This window comes from Diadema antillarum, unplaced genomic scaffold, assembly GCF_040938485.1.
Source record: "Diadema antillarum isolate AM-2024a unplaced genomic scaffold, OU_Dant_1.0 seq00001039_RagTag, whole genome shotgun sequence".
Classification (NCBI taxonomy): Eukaryota; Metazoa; Echinodermata; class Echinoidea; order Diadematoida; family Diadematidae; genus Diadema; species Diadema antillarum.
This window is the reverse complement of record NW_027271870.1, coordinates 295665-315149: the sequence shown is the minus strand read 5'-3', so window position 1 is coordinate 315149 and position 19485 is coordinate 295665. Positions and strand designations below refer to the sequence as shown.

The following is a 19485-nucleotide window of genomic DNA, read 5'->3' as shown; positions in this document are numbered from 1 at the left end:
GTGAGAACACTTAGGTATTGAAGAAAACACTATTTGGAAACGTTGTAAATTTTGAACTCAAGAAGGTCTTTATTTGTTGAGCTAAATTGACCATTAAGATTTGAATAATTTTTTCATACTACGAAAAAATTACAAATCTAAACTACTAGTCTAGTTTTACAGACCTGTGTGATGCACTTAGTGGCACATAGTTCATAATGTAAGTGGTGTGTTGTTATTTGCCATCAATTACAAAGTAAGAGAAGCTAGTGAATTCTTCTTTTCTGACAGCTTTAATAAGCATATCTTTTGTTCGAAGTATTTAGTAAGTACATTGTATCATTACAACCACAGGAGGATTAATGTATGCAGCTGTGCCTAGTACACAGAATACGTTACGGTGAGCGTTTGGTGCATTATTTGAATTTTAACGGCTAATAACCTTCAAATATCAGAGAAATGTTAAAGCTACAACTGTATACAATTGTCTTGTCACTCTGGTGGAGTATATCATCTTCTGTGCTATTTGGGAAGGAATGCAAAAGGGAGGGCCCATTTATAAAAACTTGCTGAACATTGTCCACGGCTGTGAATAAAATTCAGGCACAGAAGTGGATGTATGGGACTATGGCATAATGGTTAGGGCTTTCCTTTGTGGCTGCATTTACACGCATCCAGAATGAATGGTTTTTAAAAATAGAATTTTGCACTGGCATACTAAAATTGTTGTGTGTGGACAAACACAAGAAACTTGTTTATAATTTTGCAATAAGCATCTAGATGCTAAAATCAATCCAGATTTATTTTTTTCTTCTTTCACTATACCAGTAGTTTGCCTGTGGTGTGTGTGTGTGTGTGTGTGTGTGTGTGTGTGTGAATGGCAAGCAAGGAGAAAAGCGATTTCCTTTTTTTTTTCCCCTCTCACAATGCAACTCACAACATAAAAAAAGTATAAAGAAAGACAGCATAAACCAATGTGAACACATGTACAACATGCATGAATGATGGAAGTCGTGGCTCATTCTATTTAATTTTCCAAATTAATCACCTTGATGATATCCTACACCACAATTTCCTACTTTCAATATGATAGGATGCTCCAATTTCTGAAAATTCATACATTTCCCTCGGGGCTTAAATGACATCATTTCCATCTATTGCAAAATTACATCAATTATATCTGCTGACCTTCAAAGGCTTCATGCTGATTATCATAGGACCTTCCAGCATTAAGTGTTGGCCCACACTTTTGATATAGAGCTCTACTTTAAAAACTGCTGACAAAATCTGCTACATAAATCTGGAAACTTTTGCGCACCGGTACAATAATAGCACCACAAAAGTACAAACCTGCAAATATTGTTTGTAAGAGTAACCTTGCAGAGTGACAATATTCCCCCCGGTAACTCACAGTCAGCAAATTCAAAGGCATGCATAAAGTATAGTTTGTCTTCAATATTAGACAGAGCACGAAACTTAAATTGCACAAAATTTCTTCTTATTATTACAAACTATGGTGATTCCATCATACATGTATTTCGGCACTGAACTCCCTAAAAATCTTTTAACTGCAGTCCGCGATGGCAGTAATGTCTTCAGGTATGGAAGAGTTAAACAGGAAAAAGTTAATGCATGTCTCTGAAGGTCCATAATCTACAAATGAGACAACCTGTATTTGAGCTAGATGGGGTATTAAAGGGTGTGTACAGTTCTGGTCGAGGTGAAAATTTAGCTTTTAACGTTTTGCGAGATATTCAGAAACCACTCTATGAGATGTCAAAGAGCATGCACTTCTAATGGGTATCAAAAGTTTATTAGATGAAAATTGGTTTTGAAATGGCTGAGATATCCAAAAACAAGGTGAAACAAAGAGATCCTAATAAAGTTGGGGCATGTCGCCTTTAATTATTAGCACTTTTTTTTGATATCTCAGCCATATGAAAACCAATTTTCATCAAATAAACGTTGAATCCTTCTTAAAATTACATGTTCTTTCATATTTCATAAGAAGCTTTTCATTATCTTACTTAGGAATGTTCAAAACATGAATCCCTACCTCAACCAATACTGTACAGTCCCTTTAAAGGAATAGTTAAGTTTTGGTTGAGATGGGGATTCAAGTTTTAACTTTATGCAAGATAATTAAAACCCATATGAAATATTACAGAGCATACAATTCTAAGAGGAAATAAAGTTTATTTGATGCAAATCGGTTTTGCAATGGTTGAGATATTCTAATACAGAGCAAAACAAAATGGTCCTAATAAAAGGTGGGTCCCACCCTAATACTGTACATTAAGGAATGTTGCGTGCATTTTAATTTCGCGAATTTTGCGAGAGCCAAGATTCGCGAAATTAAAATGCATGTGAAAGTTCTTGTCTACACTGTATGCATTGAATGTTACAGGTAACTTGTGAAAATTTCATGCCGCGAAAAAGGCCATTGGCTCAAAATCGCGAAAATTTAATGCCGCAAAAATATCGTGTTTTACAGTACTTTAGAACCACTTTGTTTTACTTTGTTTTTTGATATCTCAGCCATTTCAAACCGATTTTCATCAAATAAACTTTTAATTCCTCTTGGAATTGTATGCTCTTTAATATTTCAAATGGGTGGTTTTCAACCCATTAAGGACAGACTGATTTTGCTACAACATGCATTTCCCATCGACGCCTGCTCGAGTATACTCGAGACTCGTGCTCAACGGGTTAATTATCTCGCAAAAAGCTAAAACTTGAATCACCATCTCAACCTAAACTACAACATCCCTTTAAAATAAATGCACATAAGAGAGCCCCTTTAGAATAAATGCACATGAGAGCATCTTGTATTTATCAGAGCATTACCATAAATGGAATTATGATTCATCTTGGACTGGTCACTATCTGTACAACCTGTACGAACAGTCTTCAACTGACCTCGGAGGCCTGCAGCATGTAACAGACACTACAAATTAGCCCTTTACAACTTTCAAGCATCCATCGCAGCCTAAAAACAGGATGCATTATGTAACGGCACATTCGTTATCTGGATGTGGAAATTTAACTGTTTAATAGTCGGAACAGGACTATTCCTTCATCGCCATACTGCCATGCAATATCTTATTTCGTGATAAAACTGTCCTAGAAGTGCGCTGAAGTTGCTAGGCAAATGCACTTTGCATCACAGTAGCAATTCACTTTCTTTCACAAGCAATAAAAAGATCTTGAAGAATGTGTTCAGGCACTGCTCAGGTGACAGTTCCAACATAAAACAGAAGCTTTATTTTTTCACAAGTCTTTGTGCTGAAACAGTACACTTTGTTTTTCAGCGAAAAAAAGGAGACATAATCAAATTGATTTCTGCCAAAATTGTTGTTGCTGGAAAGCAAGTTTTACTGTACTATGACTTCAAAGTATAACCTATGTACTTGTAGAAACGAGTTTCATTAAAAAAAACTATTCTGTTTGAAATTTGTGGCACTCCTTGATGTGGACTCATTCATTGCTAAGTATACAAACTATGCTGCAGAAATAAATGAACATCACATGGAATTATCTTTCTGCTAACACATTTATTGTATTCAATTCCCTGTTTGTTTGTGATGAGTTACTGTATACGCCGAATATTTCACGAGGTTTCTATTTTCGTAAATTTCGCGAACCAGGTGCTATTCGCGAAATTAAAGACATGCGAAAATATTGACACTGATTCCGATGTGAATGTGACATATGCGTGTACACTCTCCGTTCAGTACAGGACTCCGCGATTGCGAATTTAACTCGCTGAGAACAGACTGATTTTGCTACAACACGCATTTCCCATAGACACCTGCCCGAGTATTCTCTGGACTCGTCCTCAACGGGTTAACCACTCGCGAAATCATTGGGAATTCCCGATTCGCGAAAATTTAGACTCGCAAAATATATGGCGTATACAGTATTGCTGCAAAGTGCTATCATCATATAAAATGCAAAATGTTAAATCCATACAAGTGTGTGTGTGAACAGGACTAGTTTTGTGTAAATTGTGCGATCTGTAAGCACGATCAGAGATTAAAGGGATCGTATAGTTTTGGTTGAGACCTAATTTCAGGTTTCTAACATTTTTTGGTCAGATATTGAGAAACTTCTTATGAAATATGAAAGAGCATGTAATTCTGTGAGGTATTCAATGTTTATTTGATGAAAATTGTTTTTGAAATGGCAGAGATATCCAAAAAAGAGCGATTCTAATAAAGTGTGGGACCCACACTTTATTACGATCGCTTTGATTTTCTTTGTTTTTGGATGTTTCAGTCATTCCAAACACGATTTTCATCAAATAAACTTTGAATTCCTCTTAAAATGGTATGCTCTGTACTATATCATAAGTGTTTTCTTGGTATCTCGCAAAACGTTAAAAGCCCAATTCTCATCTCCACCAATACTGTACTATCCCTTTAATCAGTCCAAACTGTACAATGCTCACCTAAATTCATCAGCTTCTTTGTCTTGCGCTAAAGCAGTACTGTAGTACTGATGTTTGGTTTGACATCTCACATGAGTGGCTCCAAGTTACAAGGTTTTTACACATAATCACTGATCTCCAACATGCTGATAATCATCTTTCTCTTCCGAATAACAAAAAGCACAATCTGCCATCAAGCATATCCAAATATTTTGGAGTCATTGGAATGATTTTACTATTAAAAGCCACTTTGTGGTAACAGTCTAGGGTGCGATTTATGCATAAGGGCTACTTTGGACTCAACTGGTGCAACAAAAAAACAAAACATAAACTGGCTGATCACACTGAAGCTAATATTATAGCTAAACACATACACATTTGTATGTTCTAAAGAATGTAGACTGAATTTAACCCCCTCCTCCCCCCCCCCCCCCCCCCCCCCCACGAAAAAAAAAAAATGGTCCGGTTGAATTGTGTGAATTGCTTTCATTGATCATCTTCATTAAAAAAAAAGACTCATAAAGTGTCATCAACAATAAAGTACAAGTACAATGCTGTATGTACACATGTACAGACATTTAAAAACCAATGTTAAACAATGTCAACAATCTTATTGCTAAACAAACATGCTCTGGAAATCGTATCCGAATGTTGGCATATTGTACATAAGAGTACTGCATTCACAGGTAACAAGCCCAATGTGGAAAAGTGGTCTGATATGAAACTTACCACATCAACATCTACTATAGCACTTGAGTCAGTTTCATAATCCACGCATGTACTATCAAGTATTAAATCAAGAGTACACATCACAGCACAGCCTTACATGTACTTCAAGGAGCTTCCTTGTAAAACACAGTGTTCAAGGCTGTATTCATCCACTATTTTGTAGTTCATACCCAAAGTATGGAATCACGTTTCAATACATGTTTTGGAAGGCATGTGTAAACATAGCTTGAAACATATTTCTTGGGATGCAGCATTTAAATCTAACAATCATGATACCGTACATGTATACATGTAATTAGAAAGTAGTTGTCACTGTGCAGCTGCTTTGTGCCCTTTGACCCAGGAGGTACTGTAGAAGTTGACTAAAGGCATGCAATATTTATAAACACGTTCCAAAAAGGCTTTGCTGGTGTAACTTCTAGACAGGAACGTATTCCAGTTTACTCATCAAATCATCCTTCTTTATCTACGTGTACATGTATGGGCCTTTCAAAATCGGCATTTCAGATCATGAATGAAATCACTGTTCTTATATAGCCAGAAAATGTCTCAAACACATTTGGAATGGCACAATTGTAAGTAGGGCCTATTACCTCACAAATTTTTTTTCAAAAGGTCTGCTTTTCATGGCCGGTTTGAGTCTGGCCTGAGGTTTCTTTGTGGACCATTACAAAAGAGCCGGCTGAGGCTGGCCTTGGGTCAACTTTCTTATGTAACAGAGGTCTTTAGTTTATGGAAATCTTGATTGTAACAGAATAATCATCAAAACTTGTGGCACGCTAATAGACCAGTTCGTAATTCCACTTTGTGCATGAGCAGAAAAAGGTCATTTGTACCAACAAGCATTTTGGTTTGTAAATTCACTGAGATAAGCATCTGTGATGCGATGATTATTCATGTGATCCTTATCTAAATGGTGCTTGCCACCGCATCCACCTGACAGCAAGAATGGTATTTCGCAATATAAAAGGAAATAGGCTGTAACTGCATTCAATACAAAACAATGAAATGGATGCCTGCTAAATTGTCAACTGATGGGGTATTCTGATCACCTGGGGGGTGTTTCATCAACGTTTGTCAGCGCTGACAAATTGTCAGCGCTGACAATTTCAGCAAAATCCGTGGTTTTGATTGGATGAGATGCTCTGGTCACTGACTGTTACTATGGTGATTGTCAGCGATGACAACTTTTAGCGCTGACAAACGTTGATGAAACACCCCCCTGATCTAAACGCAAGTTCATTCTTTGTTTGAACATGAAGTCCATAAATACTGTTGTTACGTCAGGCAAGCATATGCATTATGCCGCTTTGAAAACGGATGAAATGCCTAACCAACTGAGAAAAAAGAAAGGTCATTTGTACCAATGTGTACATGAGCTAATTACGAACTGGCTTATACTTGCGGCACGCTGAATTGCTTTAATAGCAACTTTATCCTGTTGAAACTCATTACATAGCTCAGTAAAGTTAGATAAATGCATTCTTGGTACACCACTGAATAAACCGTGCCTTTTTTTTAAACCTGAGGAATTTTAAACAGACGACAAGGACCATTCACGGATAATGACAGATTTGAACATTAAAGAAAACTTCACGTTGCAATGGTGTGATACAAATTTATGTTGGTCCATGTGCTGTGCTTTATGTAGACGACAGACGACCCTCTTAATCTCACATCAATTTAATGGTGGCGACTGTATCATGTCAATGTTTTACGCACTGGAGTCCACTTTAGAAAGTTTGAAGAGGCACAGAAGGGGGTGGGAAGTGAATGGAAATTGGTGCCCAACTGTGAAACAGGCCCTCTTCCAATCATTGCATCGTGACAATTTATTGACTCTGAGAAGCTAAAAATTTGACACCTACCAAATTTAAATCACAGGGAAGGAGTGAGAAAGGGCAGTGCCAAGTTAAGGTTACCAAACAAGCAAAGAAAAAAAAAAGAAAAAGAAAGTGCTGAAATAAACTTCAAAACTTCTGTCGTTAAACAGCTACACCTGCTGACTAAAATTACTTTACTAGCACGCACAAACTACTGTACTATATTTGATATAAGCAGGAAATGTTGAGCATTACATGTTGGTGCATTATGTAAATTTACCAGTAGGTTTTTAAATTCTATTTTTCAAAATTTATTCCAATATCTTTTTCTCATCTTGGGGTCATCATAAGGGTAGAGGTACATTGTACAATAGCACCAGATTACTACCTCACAGCAACTTCCAAGCTTCTAATTATGCATGAAATGAATATAAAAGTCACCAAAATCAACAAACAACAACAACATACACTCACATTATCACAATGACAAATACGTTGTTCACTTCACAGAGCTCAGCTCTAGCATCGTGAATATTTCTTTCCGGTTGTGAAATCAAGACCTGGTTTCAATTATGTAAAGGTCCTAAACCTCATTTCGAGGGTTCAAACTAGCCTTACTTCAAGTCTCTGGGGCATTTTTGAATAAATGCTATATCCCAACCCTAAAATCAACTCGCCTTTTTCCAAATAGGGCAACTGAACTCATAACTTGTTGATTTCCTTGAACAGGGAAAACAAAATATTGTACAGTCTGATATTGTCAGAAATGGTCATAAACTCATTTTTGGTTTCCTCAGGGTTACTTGACAACTACATGTACATTCATTACCATTCAAGAATTGTGGGATTGTTAAAAAATACGAGAAAACCTCATGATGCATATAAAATTAAGATCCAGAATTTCACATCACATACAATATCTCAGAGCACACACTCTTCTGCCATAGTTCATGGGTGCTTGTGTACCACAGGCTTGAGATGTATAGGCCTACTAGATGCCACTTAATAGATCCTATCCACTTGAGACGAACTGCATATTCCCATTGAATATCACTGGTTGAATGGAGAGAATTTACCAACTGTATCATTTATTTGAGGATGTAAGATGCAAAATGACTTTTGAATTGATTCTACTTCATTACTTTGGTGCTCTTATCGCATGGACACTAATCTTTTTAGTACTAGTTATGGTTATGAAATAAGATTCAGACCAAAAACCCTTTTAAAGCCGTTCAAATCTCAGACTATGCACTTCACTACACTCATGAAAAGAAATAACAGCCTTAAAACCAATGTGTATAGAGCGAAAGCAGCAATATCATTTTTTTTTTCAAATCAATGAAAGATTGAGGAAAACTGGCAATAGATTCAAAAGTTCTAAAATTTTGAAGGTTTCAGTGTTGCCATGCTGTATAAGAAGCCTACTACAATTAAGGTCATCATTTTTGGAGAACAATCTTTAAGAAATACAAGGAGAATTTCACAAAATCTAATTTCCAATGAAAAACAAACATTGCATTGATGTGTAACTGGCATATGCTAAGGGTAATATTATCCCTCCTACTTTTTTTAAGAAGTAAAAACGTTGAGTGCTTTTTCAATATGCTTGACAAGTGAAAATATGTTGAATTTTCTTCATTTGTTTCTTTACAATACAAAGTTTGAGCTTTGGACAATTTCCCTGCAAAATCATGAGCCTTGATCTGCAAATTTCTCTGTTCCCAATGTGTCAAAGAGAAATTGGATCATCGAAGCAAGAAATGACAATTTACACGCACTGTACATCACCGCTCTCATTTACTGAATGTAATTTCACTTTCTACGGGTCATCTTATTAGGATTCGGAAATTAGAAAGAAGCGCTTCAGCGTCACCTCCGTTGTGATTAGCTGCACATCACACACCACAGTGCTGAGTGATACTCTATCCAGAGTTTTTCAGCGTATTCATCCAGATCCAGATCCAGACCTTACAAGGTCACGGAATAGGGAATTAGAAAACATCTTACATGGTCACATCGAACACCACAATCCCTAAAAAGTCTAATTCACATTTAAAAGGCATTTTGGGTTTTTTTTGAACATCAACTGATTTTTTTTTTTTTCCCAGCAGCAGGTGATTATTGTGTCTGGAAGTTATGATCTATGTGTTTCAAGATGCAGCGTCATCAGAGCCGCCGCCACCACCAACACTGCTCTTGACATGGGGGGGGGGGGGGGGGGGGTAACGCAAACACAGCATCCAGCATATTCATCATTTCACGCTGATGTAGCTGATTTTCTTCTGCTACGCGAATGTCATCAATGTTCAGCGGATAATGAACTAGATTCTTCTTTCATATTCCTTGCAATTTTCGGTCCTTGATTCATCACTATCCCGTGTGACTCTGTAAATTTGTCTTCAACTTTCAAATTATTAGGTCTGCCACAAAACACAGAATAAATCCACATTGTTGCCATTTCTACCTACTACCAATAACAACAAGTATGCACACACAGAAGTATTTTATGAACTGAATGACACTATGTCTACAAGAAAACTAGGGTACCTCTGAAGTGACCGTGAACCGCAACTATAATTTTCTGCTATACTTTACTTATACTTCAAACCAGATTCAGATGTGATACCGTAAAAAATTGGCAGTCTGCAAATGAGAATTTCCATCATTCAAAATGACTCAGGTTAAAAATGAGACAGCAACTGTGACATGCTCACCTTTCGCTATGAAATCCTGCACTTCTTCGAGGTTTCCTCGAGAGGCAGCCGTCTTGAAGTCATCCATGGCTAGTGGCGAACCTTGCTGGTCTCTTTGCAGCTTGGAGGGTGTGGCCATGCCGGAGCCCCAAGTGCTACCATTGGTGGGGGCATGGTTGCCATTACCCTGGAACCAAAATATTGAAATGGAAGAAGGCAGGGATGAGGGGTGCGAGTGAGTATATCCCCCTGTTCAGACACAAGCCAGTTAATACCAAACCTCCATGAAGAAACAACGTATATTCATTACATAGCCGTCAGACCGCTCAGACGCTAATCTCGACCGTTCTGGAAAACGTTGTATAGATAATGTGCAGTTTCTCACTGCGCATACTGTAATGGTCATGAGTGACAGGTATAGGGTCACTTTTCATGCGCATTCCATTAAGGCCTGCCCAGTTATACCGTTCTATGGTCACCATGCATTCATATCATGCATAATGGACATCATGGAATGCTGATTCGTTATCAAGTTTCAGTTCTAAACGATACTCTGACTGTCGTTTCGCTATACATTGTTTCGTTAAACGTTGTTTCGTTAGTTAGCATTCAGACGTATAAATTTCTCATATAGCTATACCATTTAAAGATAGCTATACCGTTCTACTATTTTTTTTTTTGCATCTGAACACCCAGTGAGAGACACAGCGCTCTCTGAAAGAACAATTTCACAACTTCTCCATTAATCACCCAAAATACTTGTTTGTCTGAAGTTACGGATAACATGGGAGATAGATTTCTGATTTTTTTCACGCAGTATGTGCTTTTGCTATCATCAGCACTTAAGCTTAATATAAATAAAGCTACTCTTCTATTCAATGACTGTACCATCAAAATTGTCAAAATCTGAGCATGCAGATTGTGGGAAATTGATTTCTTGAGCACTTTTGAAATATAGGCTTATCTGGATCTGTCCATTCTAAAAGCCAAAACACGGCAGTTAGTTGCTTTTCACCATGAGATTACTGAGTGAACTCTCTTGTTGAGGTGACAATAGGAAGTTGGCATGCAGCTGTGGAGTCCACTTAGAAGACTGTTCATGAACAGAAAGATAAACAATCCGCAACACATTACGTGCAGTCTGGTAGATCCTGAATGTAGTAACCTCTTGCTGACCTTTTTCTTTTGATTTCACAATGAACAATTAAAGGTGTTGTCTGACAATGATTCAAGCTTCATAAATCTGAGCTGCATTGTTCTACATGTAACCCGTGTTTCTAATAATGAATACAAAATAAAGCAACAACAAAAAAAGTTTATAAATGATTGCTATTTAGAATACTTTCTGATTTTCAAAAAAATAAATAATGTACCACCAAATCTTTCCCATGATCAGAAGTGTTCCCTACAAAACATTACTGAAATGGGTTTGCTTGCATGACAATATATTCAGCCCACAATTTTCGTTTGGAAGTTCAATTTATTGAACAGCCCACATCTCTACAAAATTTTCTGTTAATGTGGGCCTCTCTTTTCCAATAATAGATGATTTAAGACACATGAGTTTAATATATGAATGTTTTAAATAAATTGTTTAGCACTGATTTTTTAGTTTGTATATAACAGGAAATGTGATATTTGAAAGAAAATTTGATTTGATTTGAACTGAAGAAGACATCTTGATGGCAACAGAACAATTGTAAAACTTTTTAAAATACAGTGTACATCATGTTTCCTTGTTTCAACATCACTACACAGCTCAATCAGCACTGTTCAACTATCATTGCAGGGCTCAACATTATCAGCAGTGGCCCAGGGCCATTAGAAATTGGTGTCAGGCCACTAAACTAATCTTTAGGTGGCCCGATAAGGCAGCTAAGATTCAAAATGGACTGTTACTTTTGCTTTTATTTTGAGGCACTACATAACTTGTTAAGACCAGCAAAATTTCTGATTTTGAAACTCAGCTGCCCCAAAGTTGCTACAGATATTACACCATCTTAACTGAAGTTCTGCACTGTGAGTGCATATTTATCTGCAAACACGACCATTATCCACAAACTTTAAATGAAACCATGCATGAAGGGCACATTCTTTCCATTTTCGTTTTGTGAATACAACGGGTATATTTGATTCATCTGAGTGAATAATTCAGAGCTAGCAATCTGCTGGTTGCTTACTGGTCTGATATCAATGGGACAGTCTGACTACCTGATGTTTAAAAACAGGATATAGGACAAAAATACTCCCAGCTTCTTCCCTGGAAACGATCAGTAAAAAAAGTAAAGAAAAGTAGTAAAACAAAAGAACGTTCTTAATATTTTATACTATTTATAGCTCAGGTGATGTGAACATTCAGGATTATATGGAAAATATTGGACAATATCACAGTCTACAACTGTATTTGCATTTCTCAGGGGAATTAATAAAACTGCCATGTAAACACATTGATCTTTCTCTCATTTTGAGTATCTTTACACTGGAGAAAGCTTACGTGGAACTGGTTATGTTATCAAATCTGTACAATATCTGAATGACTAGCACAAAATGTTTTTAATTTCAGAGAAAACAGGAACTTTAAACATAAAAATGCTACCTATGAGTATTCAAAAATACATTGTAAATTTAGCACAAAGCTTTAAAAATTCTCCAAAAAAAAAATTCTTACACTAATGGTGATGCAACTGTCTCCTTCACAGGGTAGGCCAAACACTTGGACTTTGCCCATTGTGAAATACATCCGCATGAAAAAGAACCATTTCAAAGAAGGGTTAACAAACAGGTCCGTAGAAATGTTTCCATTCAATCTCAAACCAGACAATAATGTGTTAAACCACACAAAAGGGGGTAAAGTTTGATCAATCAAACCCCATAGAACGTGACAATGAATGCAATTTGGTGTGGAAAGGTTTTACTCTTTTGTTGTCTTTTGTTGGATGAAATTGTTGGTTCATCCAACAATCACAACTGTGCTTGACACACCCTACACACCTATTACCATTTAGATAATTCTCTCATTTGAATTGACTTTAGAACAAGACTGCACATTTTGAATTCCTAGTTCAGCTGGGGCGTGGCATTGGCTAGATTTTTGTCAGGCTTATTGCGACAAAATAAACTGCTCATTTTGTTTTTTCAGCAATGTCCATTACCCCTGAACAGGGTTCGAAATTGGCGATGGTCCGCTGGCCATTGGCCACCCGAAATCACGTCGGACTAGCTAAAAATCGTAAAATTCTGTAGTTACTAGTCCGTCTGTCTAGCCAAAATATTGCTTCAGTGTCAAAATTAATTCTAAGTAGTCCGCCTGGCTGGTTAAAAAAAAAGTTAAGTGCGACCCCTGCCTGAAGTACATGTCAAATGTAAAAAAAGAGTTTTTCTTACTCCCCTCCCTCCCCCCCCCCCCCCCCAATTTTGTTGTCATTGTTAGATTTGGGTGTTTTGTTTTGATTTTGTTTTTTCTTTTTGTTTTTTGCTCTAATCTATGATGCAAGATTGCAACACTTTGGAGTGAGAATGAGGTATAGTGTTAATAGGGGGAACATTATGAGAAATGTACCTAACCCAAAGCCAGGTATGTAACCAAAAAAAAAAAAAAAAAAAAAAGTGTGTAAAAGTTGGAACATTTGCTATCAATGATGACACTTTTACACATTTCGGAACAACTTTACAGCACTGCTGCGTACAAACCACTTGTACGTATAACGACAGCTGTGCTACAATGTATACCACGTACATGTATGTGTATTATTGTACCAAGGGTGCAGCCAACAACTTGAGTACGTAGGCCCTACTTACAGCACAGGGGTTTAAGTGATCAAGTTACAGGTTTTGCTGTAATGTGTTGGAGCATCTTAAAATGACTTCTACCAGAATTTGGCGACTCGTAAGCGAGTGTTTTTGGTTGTGAAATATTGAGAGTGAGATTGTGCATGTTTGAAAATCATTCACAAGGTGGTGCAAAACTACAGTGTACACTAGCCTCCTCGAATAATAGTGGGTACGAGTACAAGCTGGTACATGTATAACCTTTGAAACCAAAACAGGCTTAATATAATTAGTGTATTACAGAGAAAACGTCCATTCATGATGTACATGCCGGATGTTCTCAACAGCATGCGGCGACAAGGCCCACAGACAGTACCTTCTAGGGAGGTAGAAAGAAGCACCTTCCTGGTAGTACTGTGCCTGGTTATATTCTTGCCTTAGTTGTATGATAGATAGCTAGTGAATAATGTCTAATGCTATGTGTTCATGGCATCGTAATTGGTAGGTCAATTCTGATATTTGTGCAGCTGCCCAAAAGAATATATATATATATTTTTAATTGACATGGCACCTAAAAAGCAGCAAAAAGGATGCTGTCAGGAAGGTTAAACACATTTTTTTTTTTTAAGTTTTGTCAGCATTTTGAAAAAATAAACAAATGATGTGGAGCCAAAATAGGAAGGATGCTTGCGGGGATGAGAAGATAGCTTTTTTTCTGTTCTTTTTTTTCTCTTGGCCTAATCCAACCCCTGACCCTGATGACTCCAAAATCAAGCGAAGACCCCATTTTTCCCATTCCTTCTTATGCCAATTTGTATGAGCAATTATTCCCCTCCTGGACTACATTTCAACTTTATATTCTCTTCTATTTTCTTCTTCCTCAAGAGCCGTTGTCAGGACTTACCTTTCCATTATTACCCTCTCCAACAGCTCTCTCCCATAGCAATCCTTCCCAGCATCCACTCAACCCCCGCCCCCACCCCTTTGTCTTTCTCAGTTTTTACCTCTGCCAAGGGAGGAGGTTATGTTTTCGTTACCGTTGGTTTGTTAGTTAGTTAGTTCATTCGTTAATTTGTTCGTGTGCAAAATAACTCAAAAAAGTAGTTAACGGATTGGAATGAAACTTGCAGGAAAGGTTGAGAATGACACAAGTAAAAAACGATTAACTTTTGGTAGTGATCCATGAGTTTTGGGGGAATTTATGAAGGATTTTTGATATTTTGGCAGGTAGGGTCAATGAACTTGGGAGAGGGAGAGGAAAAAGTTAAAGGTTGGTGCAGTCATGGAGCCAAGAGAGAGAAGACCAGTGTAGATTCCGAAAGATGTTTCAGGCTGCGTGTATTTGAGGTTTGCATGCGCGCACTAAAGTTCGTGCTCTAGTTTCTGCTAGGGCGAGGCGCGCCGTGCAGCTGAGGGTTTATGATGTAACAAAGGCTTCTATATTGGGAAATCAGGCAAATTTTTCAGCATGTAGACCTATGGGTGGAAATGACTGATCTCTATGGAAGAGCCCAAAGAGCTTTTCCCCAGCGGTAGAGAGGAGAAAAAATCTCTTTGGGAAGAGCAAGATCATCGGTGGAAAGTAACTGCTTGGCAGAGGTCTGCGCTCTCAGAGTGCTTTTCTAGTTATTGTTTTCCTCTCTTTCTTTTACACTTTAGTCCCATCTCTCCTCAAATTTTCTCCTTCCTTCCTCCTTCCCTCTTTTTTGATTCTGCATTCCATTGTCCACACCACTCACCGACTTCGTTTGTCTCCCTTCGAGTCATGAAACATCTTTCGGAATTTACACTGGTCTTCTCTCTCTTGGCTCAATGACTTTACTAACCTTTAACTTTTTCCTCTCCCTCTCCCTCCTTTCTGTTTCATCTTTCTCCTCCTAAGGATTTCTGATCCCTTTACCCAATTTTTACTCTATTCTTCCTTACAACTCTCTCTGTCCACTATCTCCCAGCTCCACCACTGTAACTTCAACTTCCGTCTCAGCGCTGCCCCTCGATTGCAAACTATTTGCATTTCCACGTTGCTTCCTTCCTACACTTTCTTTCTACACTCTTCTTTTGCCAAGAACAACCGAAGAAATGGATCCCTACAAGGACTACATACACATAGTGTTCACTGTTACTGCAAACCTTTCTAAATATTTTACATGTTTGAACAGGGCATATTATTTCCAGTCATGCATTTATACAATATCGACCATTAATATCTTCTTTTTCTTTTTTTCATTTTGTGGGAAGAGGTGGATATTACAAAACACCGGAAAGGACATTGGAATGTTGAAGACCCGATAGCATGTATGATTACTATGAAGGCTGGTCCGGCTCAGGTATATTGAAGAATCATTGTATTAATTATCATCACTGATCTCTAGTAATAGTATCGTGTAGACTAACTCTAGGCCCTAAAGTAAAAATCACAGAGCCGAAGAATTTCAACTTTCAACTGGAGCTGAAGTCTATCTTTAAAGGGATGATACAGTATTGGTGGAGATGAGAATTGGGCTTTTAACTTTTTGCGAGGTACCGGTACCAAGAAAACACTTATGATATAGTACAGAGCATACCATTTCATAAGGAATGCAAAGTTTATTTGATGAAAATCCGGTTTGGAATGACTGAAACATCCAAAAACAAAGTAAAACAAAGCGATCGCAATAAAGTGTGGGTCCCACACTTTATTAGAATCGCTCTTTTTTGGATATCTCAGCCATTTCAAAACTAATTTTCATCAAATAAACGTTGAATTCCTCAAAGAATTACATGCTCTTAGGCTCTTTCATCTTTCATCAAAGGTTTCTCATTATTTCACCAAAAAATGTTAGAAACCTGAAATTAGGTCTCAACCAAAACTGTACGGTCCCTTCGCGAAATACCGACGAGTGTATGCTTTGATGCACACATTCGCTGACCGGCTCTATTCCCAAAATGTACCCTGGGGCTGCGTTCACATAGAAGTATTCGGTATTCGCTATTCGGGCACCGAATACACCATCATCCGCACCGTCAACTCACCATCCCATGCAGTGAGGATTTCTTCCTCCTACATCCCAGCAAATCTTATTAACAATTTCTAAACTGCATCAAAATGTCAGTCTACATGCCTATTTTTGCTAAAGGGCAAATCCAGACCAAAACTCAAGTGTCATTATTTCATAAACGAGAGACGGTATACGCTGCAAGAAAATCGAACAAGCTTTATTCCCACTTTGCTATACTTTTCGCAGCTATTCGGTACTTTCGAATAGTGCCCTCCTATGTGAACCGGTGGGAGGAAATCTAATCGTTCGATTCAAGCTATTTGCGTGCCCTCGAAAAACGAGCCCGAATACCCGAATAGTATACTTCTATGTGAACGCAGCCTGGTGGGCAGTGAGCCACCAATGGATCCCCATGCTACTGCCTGGCAATAACGACATCATACGGTTGTAGGCCTACGGGTCATACTGCGGTATACTGATAACTGCTGCGTTTCCACTGCAACTGGTGCAGACATTGATTGACATTACACAATCATGTAAAAAAAATGTCCTTGTCCTTGAGATTAGCTGCAGCTTCTACATTACTTAAAAATATAAATGCCACAGGACGAACAAGAATCATATTCAAACTGAAATGCATATCATCACCATCAGTAAATCATGTTTTCTGTGGTGTAAACATGGAGCGCTTGTCCTTGAGATAGTTGCAGCAGCTTCAGCTCAGCTCAGCCCATTACGGCCCCAGGCCCCATCGCACGCGGCTGTCTACGGACACGGTAGTACTACAGTAAATTTTACTCTTATCCCCGGACTGTCGACTGAGTTGCCCCCAGGATCTAGGCCTAACCGTTAGTATAATGGGACATCTGCCGTGGAATGTAGCCCTCGCCCTCCTGTCGCTGTCCTACTAGTCTAGATCGGCAAGCTTGAACTTCTTTTGAATTAAACTAGAAAGTTAATACCAACCTGTGACTTGGTCGAGAAGCCATCCATGAAAAAGATTTCGGAATCGCTACTGTCATATTCGTCCTCATATCCTGCGGGAATGTACGCCATGTTTCCAGGGACAGTCGCTTATTATTACAGTAGCTCGGAACAGAACTAACGTAGTAAATTTAGTTCCTGTAGCAGCTGTAGGTTAGTACTTTGCACGTGCACAATGCCAATGGCATCAAGGAGGTGGTGGTACGTACAGTTTTACGTACATTACGATAGCAGCCTGCGTTAGCCTCTTTTTTTTTCCTTCACTGCGTCAACAACACACTTTTCGCACGTGGGGACACGTTTACACACTCAGCTTCTTGATCTTCTTTATCGCTCCTTGTATTTGATTGCGTGTAATACGGAGTAGTGTCCTACTACCTACTACCAAACGCCCCGCAGTCCGTGCCTGCTTGCTGCAGCAGCTAGCGAGAGGCAGAGGCCGAGGCGAGGCGCGGGGATTCGTGGGGCGGGCGGGGAGAGCCTGTGCAGTCCTCGAGCACGAGCAACAACATACAGGAAGCAAGCTGGCGCGCGACCACATTGACTGGATCGATGGATGGATCTCAATATATCTGTGATGGATCTCCACGAGGAGGTATGGCACGCTGAATACAGTAAGCGCGCCATCGAGAGGTCGACACTTTACGTTATCAGTTATACACCCGTGGGGGCATTTCATGAAGCATTTTGTCCGACAAAGTTGTCGGACCAATTTCTGTAAGCCAATCAGATGCAAGGATTTCAGTAGCTTGTAACAGTTTGTAAGAAAAATATCCGACCAAAATGATTCATGAAATGCCCCTTGTGTTATACCCTTTATATTCTATCATATAATGTCCACCATGTGCAGTATGATTGCCAGATCGTAGGACAATTACCCCCGGCTAAATACTGGTTAGTGATAAGCCCGGGTGATAAGGTTAGAGTAAGCGGTGTAAGGCTTGGGTTTGGGTTAGGTTTAGGGTTAACAAACATCAGAGTTTGGGTTAGGGTTAGGATTAGGTTCAGAATTAGGATTAGAGTCTTGATCTTGTTATCCTTGATGTACAAACGCCTGGTGTGGCTATCCCGTACATGGATATTTGGGTTTGGATACATGGATACATGGAGTCAGGGGAAGAGTCTGGGGTAATTGCCCAGGGGTAATTTCTCTACACCCAGAAAAAAAAAAAATGTGAATCTGAAATATTTTGGTGACCCCAAAGAGAAATGCAATGACGGTAAATAAATGAAAATGTAGCAATCTATTATAAACCTTAGCTGAAAGATTTGGCATCTGAAAGATATGTTTCATGGCCCAACACTAATATTGATATTTTCTAAATAAATCATGCTTTCAGCTGCAATTCATCGACAGCATCAACTAATTCCCCCAATCAGACATCATTGCCTGATTAGCAGGCTATATTATTTTGATGCCAAACACAAACATTTTTTCCTCATTAAGGAATTTTTTGTGTAAAAACAAATTATGATTGATTGAAGATTTGAGAGCCGATCAACAGGAAAATTGTGTGGTTAGCATCTTCTCTTACGATTTACACGTTTCATTAAAATACATAAAAAGTTGGAATGTCATGACTTCCATACAACAATGTATGTATACTAAGAATTTCAAATAAGTGGTTTTCTAATCATCTCGCCAAAAGTTAAGACCTAAATTCCCATCTCAACTAAAACTATTTACCATCCCTTTGACTAGAAAGAAAAAAAAAGAAAAAAAAAAGCTGATGCTATCCACTGCCCCATACAAGGATGCAATCAGACATAGGCCTAAGCCAGAAAATCAAATGTAAGTTAGGTATCAGCCAATCAGATTTGAGTATTTAGAAACTTATGTTTGATATCCTGACTCATGTCTGATCTCAACTTTTGTGCAGCAGGGCCATGGGCCGGTATTCTATTCGATACGCAAACGCACAGCACTTACTCACATCTTCTTTTTCCCTCTAAAGCGTAATATTGCAATACACTGTAGAAGACAAATAAAACTACTTTTCGTGAAAGAGGCAAACCGAAATATATTCCCAATGAGGCCATCAGCCCAGTCAAGCCATGCTTATGCTGACGGTCTCTTCTTTCCTTATTGAATAATAATATCT

The 19485-nt window shown here is 38.4% G+C and overlaps 1 protein-coding gene across 1 annotated transcript in view; it reads right to left on the bottom strand.

Moving 5' to 3' along the window:
* The window catches only part of LOC139742943 (ankyrin repeat, SAM and basic leucine zipper domain-containing protein 1-like), a 76543-nt gene extending 58791 nt beyond the window's left edge, over positions 1-17752 (bottom strand). Inside the window, exons 1-2 of the mRNA XM_071653451.1 lie at positions 17366-17752; positions 9675-9840 (exon numbers count right to left, since the gene is read on the bottom strand). Of these exons, the coding sequence (XP_071509552.1) occupies positions 9675-9840; positions 17366-17455 (256 nt within the window). The 5' untranslated portion in view covers positions 17456-17752. The remainder of the gene's footprint in view (positions 1-9674; positions 9841-17365) is intronic.
* Positions 17753-19485: the final 1733 nt, after the last annotated feature.